Source organism: Gallus gallus, chromosome 1 (assembly GCF_016699485.2).
Source record: "Gallus gallus isolate bGalGal1 chromosome 1, bGalGal1.mat.broiler.GRCg7b, whole genome shotgun sequence".
Taxonomy (NCBI): Eukaryota; Metazoa; Chordata; class Aves; order Galliformes; family Phasianidae; genus Gallus; species Gallus gallus.
The window spans coordinates 189,552,709-189,572,789 of NC_052532.1; the positions used below are offsets into that span (position 1 = coordinate 189,552,709).

Sequence of the window (20,081 nt, forward strand, 5' to 3'; positions counted from 1 at the left end):
AAATTAGTATGTATTAGTTTTATAAGTATTTATCAATCTACTTTGTAAGTTAGTTGATGAATGACTGATTGTACTTTAAAACTGTACAGAATACAGAATCTCTTTCTGCATGGCAGGGATGAGTTCAGCACTACTGAAAACACTGATCATATTTCTATTGTCAAATATTCACTGCAGGAATTCAAAACCTAAGCAACATAACCCCAATTAAGAATGTATCATTAATTAGTGCAGTAATTCAAATGTTCTGAGAGTATCACAGGTTCTTTCCAATTTTTGATGTAGTTATTGTAACATGACTCTGCGTTCAATAAAATTGTATGTTATTGCTCAACAGCTACTGATGATTAAGTAATGTCATTATTTCTATACAACTGTGTAACCCATGAACAAAAACTGAAAATGGAATAGATATAGTCTGTATATATCATGCCATGTATCAGTTATCATTATAACACCTCCCTCTAGATCAGGTTGCTCACAGCCCCACCCAGTCTGACCTTAAATACTTCCACAGAGGGGGCATCCTCCCATATAAATACTTAGTATCTGAAAGGATGCTTTATACACAAACACATTTATTCTCATTTTGCCCCATAACACTGGACGCTGTGAAATAAAAAAAAAAGCTGAAGGTCTTTTGGTTATACTATTTTTATCTTTAGGCATATGTAAAGATTTATAACACTATTATCACTGAAGGTTAAACAAAAGATTACTTTTTTATCATTTCACCTTATATGATTATTGAGCTCAATATACTTAAAGAATGATACCTCTCCAACAGAAGAAAAAGATTATTTTTAACAATATTCTACTGTCTTTACCAAAGCTTTTCTTTAATTGATTTGATCTTCTTGTTATATACAGAGAAAAGCTCTAGTAACATACATAAACAAAGTTTGTAACCTTCAGAATGAAAGCATCTTTCCACTGCTTTAAAAAAACAATCCATATTGAAATAACAAATATTCAAAAATCATTTTCCAAATAATTCCCATACCGTAATTGATTGCTTCTAACCTAGCTTAGGAACAAAGCCTTATATCTGTATCAGATTATCCTGAAGTAAAAATAAAAAGATTTCTGAATTAGAAACTAGTAGTTGTAGGAACACTGTTAAAAAGAATATTTACAGCACTTGGAATTTCATTTTATTCTCTCTCACAAGCCCAAGCAGAACCTGAGCATTCTTCACAATGCTCAGCTGCTTTCAAGACTGTTATAGCCTTGCAAGGTCCCCGTTTCTGTGCTAAAACAGTCTGAGTTTTTTGTCACACTCACACACATAAATATATATACATGTTCAGAATTTTACCTAATGCATGTTGTGGATGTAGCATCTCATCCTGTGCATCTCCAAGAGGAGTCTGGCTTCATCTCTCTAACCATCCCTTAAACAGTTGAAGACAACAGTATGGCAGCCTGGTCTAGTGGTTGGCAACGCAGCCCATGGCATGGGAGTTGAAACTACATGATCTTTGAGGTTCTTTTCAACCCAGGCCTTTCTATGATTCTACAATTCTATGATACATTCTTCCCACAGACCCTCCCACAGTTTTCCTGTACAAGATCTGTGAACCAGACCAAGCCACTGTCCTACTGCACCACCTTCATCCTCCATCCAGCACTCTTTGGCATGCTGAGGAATCATAAAATCAAAGAATGGCATGGGTGGGAAGGGACCTTAAATATCATCTAGCTTCTAACCCACTGTCATGGGCTGGTTGCCACCCACCCGTTCAGGATGCCCAGAGCCCCATCCAACCTGGCCTTGAGCACCTCTGGGGATGGGGCATCCACAGCTTCCCTGGGCAGCAATGCCAGGACCTCACCATGATCTGAGTCAAGAATTTCCTCCTGGTTATTAATCAAGAAGTAAGCATTTGTACTAGCATCAACTCAGTAGGCTCATCACAAGTAAATGATCTCCAGCTGAACTTTGACTTGCTGACCACTAGTCTTGGGATCCTGTGGTCTGGCCAACATCTCATTTGTCCTCTAATATCATCACCGTCTTTCTCACTTGGCTACAAGACTGAGAATTTGTGCTGAAAGCCCTGCTTACACCAAGGCAAATGACAACCACTGATTTTCCCTCATTCACAGAGCTAGTCATCTCATCTCAGAAAGCTAGCGAGGAACAATTTAGTCTTCAGAAATTGGTCTACTTTTTTTTAATCACATCCCTCTGTCCATTGCAAGCCTTGGCGAGACTTCCTAGTGACACCCACCAAGATTTTCCACTTGTTAGTCTCCTACCCAACCCTGACCATGAAACCACTGCTTTGAATACAGTGATCCTCCCCTACCCCATCATCTCCCCTACCTACACTTCCTACAGAGCCTGTAAATAATAGGCTCTCAAGCAAGAATGTCATTCAAAGTTTATTTTAACACAAAGTTTATTTATTCTTCACTGACTGGAAAAGCTGAACTTCAGCTATCAAACAGGCAGTTTTTTATTTCTGAGATATTCATCCTGATCAGAAAGATGAGCATGAGAAAATTCAAAGAGCAATATTTTCAGATGGATATAGCAACTACAGACATTCAATCACAGCTAATATAGAATGATAGAATATTCTGAGTTGAAAGGGACCCAGGAGCTTGGGGCCATGCCCACTGCCCTGGGCAGCCTGTTCCATGCCCACTGTCCTCTGCTGAAGAATCTTTCGCTAACCTCCCCAACCCTCCCCTGATACAGCTCCATGACGTTCCCTCAGGCAATAAGGTAATACAATGCACTTTCCTTTGGTTTTTCTAAGGTATGGTAATTTGAAGAACACTGATCTGAGCTACAACACTGCATTTAATAGAAGTGCAGGAATCAAAGCTGATTTTGTTAGTTTTGCACTGTTTGTAGATCACACTGTAAGTAAAGTAGGAGGCTTTAATCAGGCAAAGGTGAGAAGACGTTTGAAATCACTGAAGAGAGCCTTAAATATAGTGCTAGCCATGGAGTACAAAATAAGATCAAAATAGTCTGTAATCTTAACAAAGCTATTCAAGGGATAGGTCAAGAGATGTTCAGTAGCTGTCAGTTAGAAGGATCTTATTTTCTGGCATCATGTGGCTCTATTTACTCTGACTTAAAAAGTGTCACATGCAACAATCCACCAAATACTCAAAAAAAAAAAAAAAAAAAAAAAAGCAAATATCATTTCAGTTAAGCAGAACACAGAGAAAACCAACATAGCAGTCCCTCAGCTCATCAAGAATACTTCCAACTGTGCATAAATTACCAAATACATGCAAAAAAAGATTCTAGAATCTCTGCCTACTGTGATCTGTCACACTCTATATAACAATACATAAATAAAATATCTGCCTAAGTTTGAGACTGAGAAGAAATGGCATCCTAGAAGACAAAGAATGTTATTCCTAGATCTGCCCCTGGACCTGCTCTGCAGTCTTCAACAAGACATCTAATTACTCTCCCGCTAATTTCTCCCAGCTATAAAGCAACTAGCAGAACTGGCTCAGTTTCATCAAAATTTTAAAAGTAGTGGTTTACAGTCTACATACATCTACACAGTGGTGCAGATCCCAATGGGAGCTATGCTAAAGCACATGGAAGAGAGGGAGGTGATAACCGTCAGCATGGCTTCACCAAGGGCAAGTCCTGCCTGACCAATCTTGTCGCTTTTTGTGATGGTGTAACTTGATCAGTGGACAAGGGAAGAGCCACTGATGTCACCTATCTGGACTTCAGTAAGGCCTTTGACACGGTCCCCCAGAAAATCCATTGGAAAGATATGGAATTGATGGGTGGACTGTTTGATGGATGAGGAACTGGTTGTAATATCATACCCAGTGGCTCAATCGTTACCCAATGGCTCAATGTCTGGATGGAGTGGTATGTGGTATGTCAGTGACGAGTGGTATGCCTCAGGGGTCAGTACTGGGACTGGTTCTCTTCGACATCTTCATCAACGACATCTAAAGCAGGAATGAGTGCACCCTCAGCAGTTTGCAGGTGACGACACCAAGATATGTGGTGTGGACGATACGCCCAAGGGAGGGGATGCTATTCAGAGAGACCTACACAGGCATGAGCATTGGGCCCAGGTGAACCTCATGAGGTTCAACAAAGCCAAGTACAAAGTCCTGCCTCTGGGTCGTGGCAACCCCCACTTACCTGTACAAACTGGGGTATGTAAGAATAGAGCACAGCCTTACCAGAACTTGGATGGCTTTTAAGAGGCCCTTCCAACTCAAATGATTGTGATTCTTTCCTATGACAAGAACTAAATCTCTCTCTCTGTAGGTAGTTTTAAAAGTTTAAATGTCTAATTGCCTAATTTGCAGAATGAATTCAAATCAGTAATAATTAGATTATGAAAGAGATAACCCTCTTTTAAGATGGGTAGCTTGCAGAGAGCTCATCAGATTTTCCAATCAGATTTTAAAACCATAGTGAATACATTCACAGTTTTTCAGTTGCAAAATGAATCCAGAAACTTCCATAAAAAGGAATTTTATTGACTGTAGTGGATTGAGTGATCTTGTTTTCCCTGTTCCTCATGCACTTTCCTTTTTGCTCTAATCCTTACTGATAGGTAAGTATTATGCTATGCTGACAGTGTACTATGCAGGCTGTCAGCCTTATATCTAGTGCTCACTGCACAGACCTTTTTCCTGCCCTTGACTAGAGAAGCAGTGCTTTCAGCTGAGCCATCTCTGTGCTTTGAAGAGAAGGCATCATGCTGACAGCTGCAGTGACAGATTGGCATAGCTGGGACAAAACTTGAATAGCTTTGGGGAAAAAAATGAAGAAGGATTTTTTTTTTCTTTTTAAAGGACTTGAGCACAACAGACTTTGCTTCCACAAATATATGTAAGATTGTTCTGCTTGCAGTGAGTCAGACAGTCTCGCTGCTTTCCCACCAAACGTGCAACTTAAAAGAAAGACAGAGTGGAAGCACTTGAAGTGGCTTTAAAGGGGACAAAAAGGCATGGAGTCCAGTTCATGAACATTACTCTGCTACCAACTCTCTGCAAGTATATGAACACAACTCATATCTCAGATGAGATGAACTTTCCCTCTGCCATGAGCGATAGCATTATCCTGGCTGACTGGTTTTATTTACAGCACTCGCAGTTTTATGGACTTATGGCCTGACACTGAATGCCATTCTCTACTACTCACAACTCACTCACAACTACTCACAACTCTTCGTTTTAACAGTTGGTACTATGCCATGCTGTATTCAACACAATACTATGAAACTACTTGCATAGGTAAATCATAACTAACACATTTTATAAATAATGAACACAGCATATTATTTCTTAACCAGAAAACATTAAAACAAACAGGTGATCAATCTCACAGTATTAACTTCTACTTATTCCTAGATGTGATTTTGAGCCAGAACTCTCAATTGCTTGTTTTCCTATTAAGGAATCATCATAATTATTTACAACATAATATTTAAGTAAGCTCAAAGACATGGTGAAATTTTGAGTGGTAGAACACTGTATGCATTACCATTTTAAAAACAATTTGAGTTGATGTTGATATGTCTTTCACAGACCTGACTTGGCGGACAGAGTTCATCTTTCCAAGTCACCAGCCCCAAATTCTAAAACAACCTCTGGAATATTCAGCTGCAATTCCATTTTTCTTCATAATGTTAACATTTTGTGTTTTAATAATACAAAGAGGAGCATCTTTTGTATTTTTACATGAACAGAGCATCCTGCATCTCTCCGAACACTGTTTTGGACTCTTTACAGCCTTCTGAGGTTAATTCTGGATCAGTTTAAATTTGTTTTATGCTTTCAAAAGTTTCCTTCCACAACTGTTAGAAATAGTTACATGAACACCTGATGTGAGGAAAGATTAAATGATAATTTAGATGTCAAAACAGTAATTCTCTGGCATGCTATGAAGCATCAAGATCACAGAACACACAGAACCTTTGTCATATTTACAACTGAATTACAAACGGTAAGAGTAAGAAGGAGAAAAAGTCATTTGCTTTTTGTTAGGGAGAAAATATGAAAGATAAGGTTCCCCTTTGAACATCTAAAGAGTGACTTTTCAGTCAACAATCCTACCTCTACTTAGGGACATAAAACAGAAGTCAAAAGCAGTTTTGCTTGAAGGCTGCAGCTGTCAAGAAAAGAAGAAAAATTCCTCAAGAAATCCTTAAGGGCTTTCCCTACATATATAATGTAACCTCATACAAAGCGTTTTAAAGGTAAATAGTTCCATTTAAACAAGGTGGCGTTATTTTGGGGCTAGGGACTTTGTGTTGGTTTTTACTTAATCTTTAGGAATAATTTCCTATTTAAAATTGCTTTAACTGTGAGATTATTTGAATAAATAAGAATAATTCGGACCTTAGAGAAAACTGACTTTGTGAGGATCCACAAGTTGTCAGAGGAGTGACAAGAAAACACCCACTGTACAGCTGTTGAAGTTTCACCTGTCCCAACACTATCAGCAGTTTGAATTAGCAGTGATTAACATAGCAGTAACTTTTTGCCCAATATCTGATCCACTGAAGGACACAGAAATGTCAATGCAAAAAGCTCTACAGAGAATGACTGATAATTATGATACCTCTGAATTTCCAGTGAAGATATCATTCAGCTAAATGTTATTACCCACTAAATTTTGAGGTGATAACCTTCCTATCACTAGGTAGAGTGGATCCATCTGTCTCATTCTAGGATGCCAAATGCCATAATAAGACTCACACAGAGGTTCCATTATCACATCTCTACTGAGTCAGAAAAGAAATTGATGAAACCTCTCTCACACCACTGTTCTAGATTTGAACAGAAATTTAGGCCTAAATTCTGAATTTAGAAATAATGCTTCAGAATGTGTTCATGTACATTGGAAAGAAAGTGGACCATAAGCACTGATTTGTTACCTAGAATTCTGTTCTGTTATCTGATCTGAGCTCTACTGTACTTCATTACATATCCCAAACTCTGTCAAAGCATATCACTCTTTGAAAAGAGCAGATCTAACCAGTGCAAACAATGACATTTTCTGGTATGTTCTTAACTCTCAACTTCGAAGAGCAAAAGTAGAAATCCATCACATATGGTCTCAAAAAGTTGCACAGTTCTTTTAACTGAAAAGGGTATTACTTTACTGTATTACACAAGTGAGTAGGCTACTTCATACTGATGTAAAGATACTTTTTTGCTGCAATGGGATTTTAATACTCTACAGGCGCTACCAAGACTAACGTGTGTGTATATCAGAAAATGTACACACACACAAAACATGCACATACATGTGTGCAAACATACAGATTATGAAAAAAACACGCACTCAGTTTTAAGGCATCTTATGTGATGAAGATGCCTGTTACAAGTGCATGACACAGCCCTGATGTGATCAAAGATGTTATTTCTTCCAGACAGAGGAAAACAAAAGCAAAACACATATTCTTCTTTTCTGTTCAAAACCACAGGCCATATCACCCATGCCATGTCTGTTTACTTCTGAAATCATGGTAGACCAAGCTCACAAAGCAGTTATTTTATACCTTATTTTGCTACCTTTTTACAGACTGAAGGTTGAGTGTACTGTTTGTTGCTGCAGGGAGAATTTTATAACTCTTGTCAAACCAGAAATAAATGACTAAAAATTTAAATGCAAATGAAGATGATTTAAAAAAAAAAAAAACGGTAAACTAAATGTAAAATGCAGAAATTAACAGAATTCAGTATCTGTTCAAGAAGTTTATCAGACCATAAAGAAGATTCCAAAGAATAATGCATTTCCTTCCAGGAACTGATTAGTGGCCCTGAGAACTACACACAGCAGCCCCAAACTAAGGTGAATAGCGAGAAGATGCCAAAGAGCAGTCACCTCTGCTCGGCCAGAGCAGAAGGGACAACAGCCTACAGCCAAGTCTACATCGAAGGGACAGAGTAAGAAACACAGAGGAAAGACTGTTCAGAATTACAGAAAAGTTCCTAAATCAAACAGGAAAAGGAGCAAAAACACCATTGATACTACTTCAGCACTGAAGTTTCCACAAAAAGGTCTGGACATTATTGTCCATAAAATGTATAATCTTAACTCTTTTATCCTGGTTAAATATGTACAGGACAAAAAAAAAAAAAAAAAAAAAAGGGTTTGAAAGGGTTTGCCACATGCATTCATTTAGTTAATGCATATTTAGCAATGATTAGGAAGAACTGGAGTTATACTTGATTTTACTTGATTTTAAATATCTGCAACAAACTCTAGGTCAAACTGGGTTGTGCTGGATAGAGCAGGGTTTTATTTTTTATGTCAGTAGAAGTAAACTTCTAACCTAAAGTCCTCTGGAAAAGTTTTAATTGCTGTCCCAGTGTGTACTTTTGTCCCAGAATCATAAGGTGATGAATAAAATTAAAAAATATATATTCATATATATAGCTTATCAACAGCTTGTTTCAAACACTGAACCTGGACAGGAACAAGGAGAGACCAAGAGGAGCTGCTGAGGCCTGGTCTCCAGCACTGCCATTGTGTCACTGAAAGGGCTGAGTGTAACCAGCAGCGGTGATGTGGGGAGAGGTGTCTGGAGTGAATTTGAGCCTGGGGAAGGGAAGGACAGGTGCTTTCCCTACGCATTAGTTCAACTGTTTGCCTACTGTGTTTCTTAATATCCATCTAAAAATTAAAATGTTAACTGTCAATAAAGTTAATTTAAGCAACTCAAATTTGCTTTGCTTGCAACACCCTTATTCTGAAATTTCACTACAGATGAGGTATTTGTTCAGTATCTTTATTCATCCAATTTTCTGATAATTGTATGAATCACGTCTTGGAGGTGAGACTGGAACAACAGAAGAAAGGAAAAAAATTGAAGTCTCAATTATAAAAGAAAATGTTGGCTTGAGCAGCTCAGAAAACAGAAGAGAAAGTGGAAGGAAGAGAGAGGCGGAGGTCAGCCTCTTCTCACTGGTAACTAGTAATAAGATGAGAAGGAATGGCTGTAATGTGCCAGCGGAGGTTTGGGCTGGATATTAAGAAAATTTTCTTCTCTAAAAGAGTGTTGAGGCATTGGAACAGGCTGCACAGAGAGGTGGTGGTCACCATCTCTGAAGGTATTCAGGAACCAGGGAGATGTGGCACTGAGGAACATGGTTAGTGGGCATGCTGGGAATGGGCTGATGTTGGACTGGATGGTTTTAGTGGTCTCCTCCAACCTTAATGATCCTATGAATCATAGACACAAGGAAAGTTAAAGCATTATGTACAAACAGACACATAAAATAGCAACTAATCAATTTTCATAGATGAGCTTTCCACAGGGAAGGAAAGTTTCATCTTCTGCTAACAAGACAGTATTAAGACAATATTGTTGTCCAACTCTTAATTCTTAGAAATAGCATTTAGCAAAAATTTCAAAGCACAACATGAACAGAATGTGGTACCATTAGTTTGCAGAGTGATGGAACTATGTAAAGAGAGTGAACTAAAGATGAGTACTAACAGTGCCATAAAAAGAACTCGACTATATATCATCGCTTAAAAAAAGAAAGCACCAGGGTCCATTATAATTTCAAGAATTACAAGCATGACTGGAGGGTACAGTAAGACCAACAGTCTGTCAAAGTTATTATACAGGACTATAAAAATATACCTTATGAAATCAAAATTATAAATCCCAGAAAAATTGGACTTAATTCTAGTTAAGAAATAATCAAGGAATGAGTATGTACAAATAAATTCGCAAGGCCAGCAAGATAAACTCAAAAATGATTCTGTAATTCTAAGATGATGAAACAAACAAAAAAAGAAATAAATAAAAAAATCCTTGAAGTTATGAATGATGATGATAAACACTTCAAATCAGCAAAATTTCCTGTTTTTTCAAAAACAGGTTTTTTTTTTTTCTTTTTTAATTTTTAAAATGGGAATATTTTTCAATTCAGTGTCAAAGACTGGCAAGTAGATTTTACACACCTACACAACTACATGGCAGTTTCATCAGACAATTGTATAATTTCTCCGAGGAGAAACAGAAGCCTTGAAACTCTTTGTATAAACTTAGACTAAGCACTAAAATACATATTGTAGGCAGTACTCACATTTTGCCATATGGGCAATATGACCTATGATATATTTCCCCATCTTCACATTTTAGCATTCTATCACTTCTAAGTAGTGTTGTTTTGGTGAGAATTGAATACAGAAAGACAGAGGGGAAAAAAAGAATTGTCCTAAACCGAATACAAATAAATTGGGGCAATTATAACAGTGACTTACGTAGCAGCAACAACACGGCGTCTTAACGATGAGATAGTCACAAAAAGTAGCACAAGGCTATGAAAATATGATCATTCCTTGACTATAGAAACTGATTTGAAGATATATGCTCTTCTATGTGAGACACAAAAGTCTAGGATGCTATTATTACAAACTAATTACAGTGACCAAAGCAAGACTAGGAGAGTTTTGTACTCTCTGGATTTACTGTGTGAACACGTAACTCAGAGCCACTTATCCACACAACGAAACAACCTTTCTGGTACACAGAAACAACGCTGACCTCTTGCTGTCACCATATCGAACAATGAATGTAACAATCACAGAGACATAAAACCTAAAAGCTGTCATAACCAATCTACCAAGATCGAGAAGATGGGTTTGCAAATCAATTAGAGGAATTTCAAATGTCACAACAACATTTCATGCATTTACATGATCCCACTCCCAAACAGTGGAATATTAAACTTTAAAAGGCAGCTTTGATCTATAACAAAATAGTAACAACAATAACGATACTACTAATGATAATGAATAGTATAAAAACAATAAAGCCTGTGAGTGTCATACTGTAATGTAATGGAGATTTGGTTTGTTTGCTTGTTTGTTTTAATAACTAGAAAGGCTCCAGGACAGGACTTTCACAACAAGCTTTGTTTACTGTTAGGAATGAAGAAGAAAACATGTCCTAACAAAGAAAGCAATGGAAGTTAAGCACTATATATCAAGTGATAGGAGAGAACACCGGGAAGAGCATTAAGCATGCATTTAGAAACACAAAAGGAACTGTCTGCTTATGGCAAGATGTATGTAGAACATAGGCATCTAAATCCAAGAGAGCAGTCTGCAAAACAATCAGCTTTAGGAACACAGATTTCCTTTGTGCCTGTAGAACAATGCTTCAATATCAGCTGCAAAAAACAACACCTATCTCAAACAATTGACATTCAGACATGAAGTAGCCCTCTATTTATGACCACTTCGGACAGATAATGCTTCCTCCTACCTTTATTTTTAGGTACCCATTCCACCCTCTGAGTTAAATAGAACAATTTTAAAATCCCCCTCTCCTCCCTCCCCCCACCAGTAAATCATGATGCCTGCCAGAAATATCACCTTCTCCACTCTCAGCCTGTTGTAAATCCTGACTTTCGCCATAGGACGTCTGGGGAAAATTAACACCTACTCTGATTGTCCTTTCCAGAAGCTAACCAACTTCGCAGGAAGGTGCACCAATTCTGAGTGCTAACATATAAAATCCCAGCTGCAGGCTTGACCCTGATACTAAATAAATGTTTGATTGGGAGGACAAGAAATGGGAACATTGTGTGCTTCAAAGGAACGGGAGAAAAATTACATAGAAAGTATTACAGCAAGAAGAACACGGTATCTGCAGGAGGCTCCAGTTTTTGGTGTTTTTTAGGGCAGACATAACACGGCGAAATCAAGATAGTCCAAGTTAAAGTCAGCCCACTCTTTACATGCCACTATATGCTTTGTGACAAATTTTGAAAAGTCTTCTTCAATTATAATGTAGGATCTCTGCTCACACACAGAAATCCAAGCATTTTTGATACCAGCCCATCAGGTAGCAAAGGAACTGAGACTATATAATTAGTATCTATGCAGTTCTTCAGATTACTGATAATATACTTCAGCTTTCAGATACACGTCTCTTCTACACTATATAAATATATATTTATATAGATGTATCCCATAAAATACATGTTTCCCACAAAAAGAAAATATACAGAAGAACTCAAGATGCACTTTTCTTTCCTCTACAGCATGCCCTATCTGGCTCACCTAACCCAGTCACAGAAAGCATCACCCTGCATCTGCCACTGCCTACGGGAAAATAAATAGCTTCAGTGCACACGACAACAATATTAAGTAAAATATGATTAAAATTATTAACACACTTACGTAAACATAGATGAGATCAGTCAACTTAATTGTTTTATTTTATACACAGTAAACACTAGCATATTAGAATATGTTATTCAGTGGTAAGCAGTAATATGTACTTATATTTTTCTAATGCATTTGATAAATATTCCCTCTTTTAAAAGCTTTACTTCAATTTTATACTTTTCCAGAAATGAGAACATATACATTTAATATTCTCTCTTTCTCCAAGCAAGCCTTAAAATAATAAAATAGAAATGTCAGCACCATCTTTTAACCCCAGACACACAGAATTATGCATTTTCTTCCCAGAAATTGCCAGCTTTTATTAAAGGCTGTTCTTTCCCACTCACACATGCAACAGTAGGAAACATAATCACCCAGAAGACCTGAGGTCATAGATTCGAGTTCATCCAGCTCAACAGAGAAGTTCAGTGTAGACATTTTCCTCTGCTGAAAGAAGCCTAACACTCAGAATTTCAATTTAAAAACACGTCTTACTTCAGAGGTATGTTACAGTTTTCCTTACCGGGACAAAAGAATGAAATGAATCTTGTTCACGGTTCTCAATAGCTGAAATTGTTTTCAACCAGAAGAGATAGCTTGAAATGTCAGACATTTCAGAATGCTCCATACCGAAAGCTGTAACGTTAGGGGTACTGAGGTGAGCCAGACTTGCAAAAGGAGGACTTCGGATGTGTTACATAAAGGTCTTAATTAGATCTCTGATACAAATTGCTATCCTAAGAATAAAAAGTTAATCAGAAAGCCTCAGTGAAAGGATAGGAGGGCAAGATTAGAGCCGAGACAGATGTTTCACTTTGGGATAATTGCACAACTGCCTAGCTATAAGTTGTTCTGCTATTCTGAAGTGAAAACACAAACGTGAAAATTAAAATGTTCCCTTTCTGTAATTTAGGACTAAACAGTTCACTGCTGTTGTTTTGTTGTTTTTTTTCCCTCAGAAGATAAACAAAACAAACCAACCAAACAAACAGAAGCCCTCAAAAGATCTGCATATATTTATTTCTAGCTGCAGCATGTACCTAACTCTCAGCGCCCTTTTAAAATCAAAATATCCATCACATAAAGAAGAACAATTTGAAGAATAGATACTAAAAACAGAGCTGGTGTGAAAAAAAAAATGTTGCAAGCATTTCTGGTATCAAAACTTAGGAATCAAGCTACAAAGATCTGTTTAATGTGGCTAAATCCAAGAAAACTATCCTGTCAATGACAGGATAATGAGGGGTCATTCCTTGCATCTCCCAAAGGATGCCATTCTACCTCTACTGCCAAAGAGATGCTGTTTAACTGAACAGTCTCTTCACCCATTCAGGAGTATTTTCTCTCTGCTTATGGGTAGCAACATCATACTGCAGAAATAATAGGATTTCCACCCACAAGTGAAAAGACATTTATTTTACTTATGGTAAAATCCACAGCCCACAGAAATCTTTAAGATTTCCATAAAGTCAGGATTTTTGAGACACCATCTTTTGGGGAGGAGGAGACGGCTCATGCGTGGGCCTTCTGCTCACACAAATACTGGCATTACACAGAACTTCTGGAACTAGATATCACCCTTAACTACAGAAGCTTTCATGCAAATCTGAGATGGTAGGAAGTCATAATAAAATAAAAATACCAGATATAAAAGATGAAATACCAGAACAAACCAGTTATATTTCTTGGCTCCTCAGTTTCTCAAACATGGATTCACAAAATGAAGTAGGAAGTAAGGAGTTGTTGAGGGAGGTGAAAGGAGATTGAGACCTACATGGGACTAGGGATAAGAGTAGGAAACAAGTGGCCTTAAACAGCATGCATTTAACTATGTTGTAGCCTTTTCATCAGTTAGTAACATCTAATTTTAGGACCCCAGATACTCATACCCGAAGTTAATTGAAAAACAATACTAGAAGGGTCCGAATTAATTGAAAAATCAAGTCAAGTGTAGCAGAACAACTCACTTAAAAAAAAAAAAAAAAAAAAAGGAGAAACATGAAAAATTCTAAAAATTTACCTGATTTAGTTCAAAATATTTTATTTCTAAAACTATGAAATCTCTCACAATGTAGCCTAAGTACATTTTTGACTAATAGTTTCTTAAAAAGTTTGATGTAAAGTTTGCCAAAGGAAACAAAAATTTGAACATCTGAGGAAAAAGCCTTCTTTTCTTTCCAAGCAAATGGACTTCTGAAAATAAAGTTTTGCAGAGTGGAGGTGAAGGAAGGGAGATGGAGAGCTTATTTTCCTTTCAGATATTACTCTGATTAATAGGAAAATTCAGTACTGACCATCATCATACTTAGTGTAATGGCTTGAATCGACCATTGGTTTGACCTAGAACAGCTGTTTATATCTTGTCATAGCATGATCAGCACCATCTGCTTCAACAAAAAGTGAAAGATTTAAAGCAGGCGCATAAATAATTAGCCAATTCTTCATCAACTTGAATAGCTAATGATTATTGCCTTATGTTTTAGGATGTAAAATGGATCTCTTATTGTGAAAAACGGTTACAGCTAGAATAGCTGCATAAGGCTACTGTTTTCACTTGTACAATAGGTACCCACAGCAAGGATTTGGATGCTGGGGGTTGGTAGGCCTCTGTGGGAGGAGACCTGGGTCTGCTGGGCATTTAATACAGGGCAGAAAATATTGAGGAGGAAGTAAGGGAACAGGGCCAGAACAATAGGAAATACTGCACGGCAATGAGCACTCACTCCATAAAGACTGCAGCCCATGTTCATTGCCAATAAATTAAACTGGAGCCTGCAAGCTGACACTGTTTTTCTTCTAACAGTTATTGGTATGCAGCTTCCTTATTTGTCTTTTGACCTGAGTGCTTTCTCACTCCTGTTCGTCCTACTTTATCCCCTATTCTATGATGGAAGAGTCAGAAGTGGATGTGTTGTTGCCTGGCTGCCAGCTGGGGCCAGCCCACCCCAACTTGATTTAAAATACCATCAATCGAGGCATGCCTCTGGAGACTTTCCATCATATTTAAAAACAGATTTAATGTAATACCTAGAACTTTTCCGTATCTCTATAAGTCCACTAGAGACATGTACTAATACCTCAAGTCAAGACAATAATGACAAAACATGAATAAAGAAGTCATAATGAATAAAGGTCAAAGTTTCATAAATGCCGATTCAACTACATCAAATACATTTTTATATAGTTTGCATACAAAAGCATAGCTGTTCCAGGTACCCCCTCATGTTTTATAGGAAAAATACCATTCCAGATTTCTTTATGCCAAATATGTGTAACTCCTTTTAAAATGCATATTTATTTCTATGAAAACAAGCACTGCTATCAATCAAGCAAATGTTAAATAATTCAACCAGTAAGATTACATTTTATAATTTGATATAACAGATCAGCTGGGAATATCCCACTATGTCTCCAGCAGGGAATTTTAGAAATTACTTAACCGTACATCACCCTTTTACATCTATCCAGCTGGATTGCTGCCTTCCTATGAAACATTAAAATATTTAATATTTTAAATAAATTTTAATACATAATAGCTGCTATAAAGCTTTGTTGGAGCTCTTCCAATGAGTTGTTTAAAAAACTCTAATATATTAAAAGCAAATGACTGAGATAACCAAGTGTTTCATCCTGTAAGCATTTTTTATTAGAAGAATAAGAACAATATAGCCATGCAATTCTACATGCAGATCTTTATATTTATGGTTGTGGAAATGTGTGTGCTGTTAAATATGAAGGGCTTTCATTGTTGATAGTGTATTTTCAGTGAAAACAGAATAAGAATGGTCTAGTGATTTTTAAGTTCCAGTCCAAAACTCTTACATCATGACGGCTTAACTTTTGCATTCAAAAATCAGAGGCAATACTACTGCTTTAAAATAGTTTCAGAACAACTGAAATTCTGCTTCACTAACATTTCCCACTGTTGCTGTACTAGCTAGAGATCAGTTGTAGTAGCAATTAAAACTGGCTTTTGTGGCCTTTGAACTCATTTGGCGGATTGAATCTGAATGCCTACAGAAATACCACTTTCTTTTCTCCTCCTGTCAGCTGTCCTATCAGGATACACAGGCTCATCAATGGAGGGAGTCATTGAGAATCCCAGCAAGGGAACTGGGCTTGATGCTGCACCTCCATTCTGCTGACACACAGTACAGGCGTATGAAGGTTCAGATCCCCCCAAAAGATGGTATAGCCGCAAATAGCCAAAACCCAGCATAAAACAGCTGAAAATTTGTTAGAACTTCAACAAATAGTGTGCCGTGGCCTGCGTTAGAGAATAACTGCTCTAAGATAAAAGAGTTGAAAATGCAAAGCTCTCCATCTGTTTTATGCGCAATCCACAAAAAGTTTGCTAACCTCCCTGCCTTACCCTTCCTGAAATGAAATGAACAGTGACCTGACTTGCAAACGTCTTGGAGAACAAAAGAATCACATAGCTGTTTCTTCTGAGACGCTTTAAGAAATGTCAGATATCAGGCAATAATGATGTCTGGAGAAAACATTAACAGGATTAATTTTGCTTTGATCCCCTTTCCTAGCCCTTGTTATTTTATTTAAAAAAAAAAGTCCTTTGTCTTTGTGGTTTTATTATTGCTATTATTATGAAAAACTAAACAAAAAAAGCAAAAGCCACAAAGAAAATCACAACAAGCTCCTTTAACCCTCATCCATCTGCCACTAAATGTTTCTGACATGACATTCTGTTTCCTTTCACATTTTCATTTTTTCTTTTTTCTTTTTTTTTTTTTTTTCAATCTGCTGAACCCTCATGTGTGAGGTAATACAATGCAGTACAAACTGGCAGAAAGTACATTAAAGTTATTATCACCTGAGGACAAATCCTGACAAGTGAACCACAAGAAAAAAAAAAAAAAAGACTTACATCTGGAAATAAGACAAAGAGCATATAGGTAAACCCAGTAATACTACTATTGGCAGCCATTCAAAAATGTGAAAATACAGATGAGGTGGTATAGAAGTAATGGGGTTCTTGGTAAAGAAGAGAGAAAAGGGCAAAGGTTTGAAGAAGGAGAACAGTTCCTTAATTTTCCCAGTACCAAAAAGTGTTTTGAAAGGGCACTACCTAAAATGAGCCAAAGGCAACTGTTCAGTGAGAGACGACAAGGGAAGAAGATGCAAGGACCCAAGAATGATGAATCTGAAAAGCTTTTTAATTTTTGACCACTCAGCAGAACATTTCTGCAACCCTGCGTTTTCTTCCACTACAAAGAACTGATTCATTCTTTTCTGTATTGTCAGTATGATTAACGTAATGTTGCATTTCTTGGTACACAGACTAGTTTAGTTCATAGACAGAAACCAGTGCTTTAAACCAAAACAGCTAGGAGTGATAACCTCAATTTTCAGCAGAAATTATTTCAAGAGTAATGTACCTGCTTAAAGTTTGTGCTGACTCCATGGACTTAAGTGCACCTCAGTATAAACAGAAGATCCACTGAGAATACCACTATGACAACTCAAAGAAATAAAGAACTACAAACAACAGGCTTTTTGCAGATTTATGCTCGCAGAAGTGATCAGATTGCTATCAATTTTATACTTGCAAAGGCTGAGTAAGTAATAACTGACCCAGAGGCAACTGCAGTGTATCATGATTCAGCTCACTACATACACTACACCTACATGTGGTGCATTATAGAAAAAGTATGTTATAATCAAGTCAAATTGCAACAAGTTGATACTGCCCCTCATTATATTTCTGTAGGATTTCACTTCCATAAAGTCATTATTTAAATTATAGAGTCATAGGATGGCTGTGGTTGGAAGGGACCTCAAGAATCATGAAGCTCCAATCCCCTGCTGCAGGCAGGGCCACCAACCTCCACATTTAATACTAGGCCAGGCTGCCCAGGGCCCCATCCAACCTGGCCTTGAACACCTCCAGGGACAGGACATCTACAACCTGTCTGGGCAGACTGTTCCAGCACCTCACCACTCTCATAGTAAAGAACTTTCCCCTAACATCCAACTGAAATCTTACCTCCTTCAACTTAAAACCGTTTTTCCTTGTCCTGCTGTTATCTACCCTTTCAAAGAGTTCACTCCCCTCCTGTTTATAGGCTTCCTTTAGGTACTGGAAGGATACAACAAGGTCACCCTGCAACCTTCTCTTCTCCAGGCTGAACAAGCTCAGATCCCTCAGCCTGCCTTGATAAGAGAGGTGCTCCAGCCCTCTGATCATCTTTGTGGCCCTCCTCTGGACCCTCTCTAACTAAATAATAATGTTATGGCCATAGCAACTTCTACATGTTCTCTGAGTTGTGGAAGGTCCTACTGGCCAGGATATTCAGGAATGCCCAATGATTACTGGGTTCAGTAAAGGCCTGCTAAGTGTTACCAAAAATTGGACTTCTTGAATGTATGATGTGGCATCCCCTTATCCTATCAAATTTACCTTTCCCCAAATTCAGCCTGGCTCCATCTCGAGTCAATTACTACTGGTTATTGACTTGCAGCCAAGTTCTATCCATAACAAATGCAACGATACTGCTATTCTACTCTGAACACACAATGCTGAAAAGCAGTTTTGGAAAAATTAAATTAATGGGTACAGAGTATGTCAATAACTGAATGAATATCATTACCATAAAAGTTTTCCTATTTAGATGTTTAGACTAGATGGTTGTACTAGATGATCTTAGTAGTCTTTTTCAAACTTAATGATTCCATGATTCTACGATTCATGCATTTCATACGGAAATACATGCACATTATCAGGATAAATAGCCAGAAAAAAATGTTTTAATTAATAATTAAATTAATAAGCTGAAGTGGAACCTGGATTTCATTCACACATTATATAGATTCATGTACTATAGATCCTTTTAAGTCTCAATCCAGTACCAGTGTGCTAAGTTTTGGTAAGTCTGTCATGCAGTTGTCTAATGAAGAAAGCTGACGGTGATCAAACCACCATTTTTTGCCCAGCTGCATGAGATGTTATCATTTATCTATAAATATATAAAACATGAACATGTAAAGGGCTTATATACAATAAATGAATATACTCACTATTACTGTTTTTCAATTATTAGACACAGAATAAAAAAAAAAATAAATTCATGATACAGAAGAGAGATATTTTCCTGATAGAGTAGGGTTACCATCTAAGAAAATAGCTGCATACATGGAAGTATATTTCAGTACTACAAAGTGTAAGTTTTAACTTTTTTTTTTTTTTTTTTTGGTGGAATTATGTCTCTAGCATCACAAGAAAAGGTTTAGAAGTAAACTGAAATAAAACAGTAGGAATGTCTTTTCTAGAGGTGTGGGCCACTTGCCTCTAACCTTATGCTTGAGCGAGAAAGTGAGAAATCGACTGATTTTTTTTTTTTTTAATATTGCCTTCTTACTGAATAAGTCAATATCAATTTTTGGTACCTCTTTGCCAAAGTGTGGCTTGCCTGTGCCAATGCATCTGTGTGACTGCACAGCAAAGTTCAACTGCAACTGACTGGCAGCAGGTGACTTCCATATTCATGACTGCAAGATGGCTAGCTTTTGAGGGAACCCAGTTATGCCGTCACGAGAAAGAATACAAAGAGGAAGGGAACAGGTTTCCCCCCAACTTTCCATTTCCTAAGTGAAACATGATTTGTTAGAGTTCCTGGTAGCAAAGAGCTCGATACACGTTTCTGCACTTAGCAAAAGGAGGGCCTCAAGTGCTATTGTGTTGTCAAAACCAAAATGCACATATCAGATTGCACTTTAAGTGTTGCCACTGTTGAAAGAAGCTGCTGTATGCTGCCTTTTGGGACAAGTTGTCTCCCATCCCTTGTCACATGCTTCTGCTCTCAGTCTTGTGCTGGCGCTGACCGCTGTGCGAAGGGACAAAAAGCTGGGCCCTGAAATAGGTCCCTTTGAAACCTCCTCTTTTTTTTTTAATGGTTTTAAGTTCCTTTCATAG

At 37.5% G+C, this 20,081-nt stretch overlaps 1 protein-coding gene across 32 annotated transcripts in view; it reads right to left on the minus strand.

Moving 5' to 3' along the window:
• Positions 1–20,081, minus strand: part of DLG2 (discs large MAGUK scaffold protein 2) — a 999,237-nt gene that overhangs the window by 402,273 nt on the left and 576,883 nt on the right. For 2 of the 32 annotated variants that reach the window (XM_046902668.1, XM_040647238.2), the window contains exon 1: positions 12,675–12,791. The exons of 29 other annotated variants lie outside the window; for them this stretch is intronic. In XM_046902668.1, the coding sequence (XP_046758624.1) occupies positions 12,675–12,779 (105 nt within the window). In that variant the 5' untranslated portion in view covers positions 12,780–12,791. Of the gene's footprint in view, positions 1–11,353; positions 11,478–12,674; positions 12,792–20,081 lie in introns of those variants that run through there. One more of the 32 variants, XM_040647252.2, reaches the window with a different exon arrangement.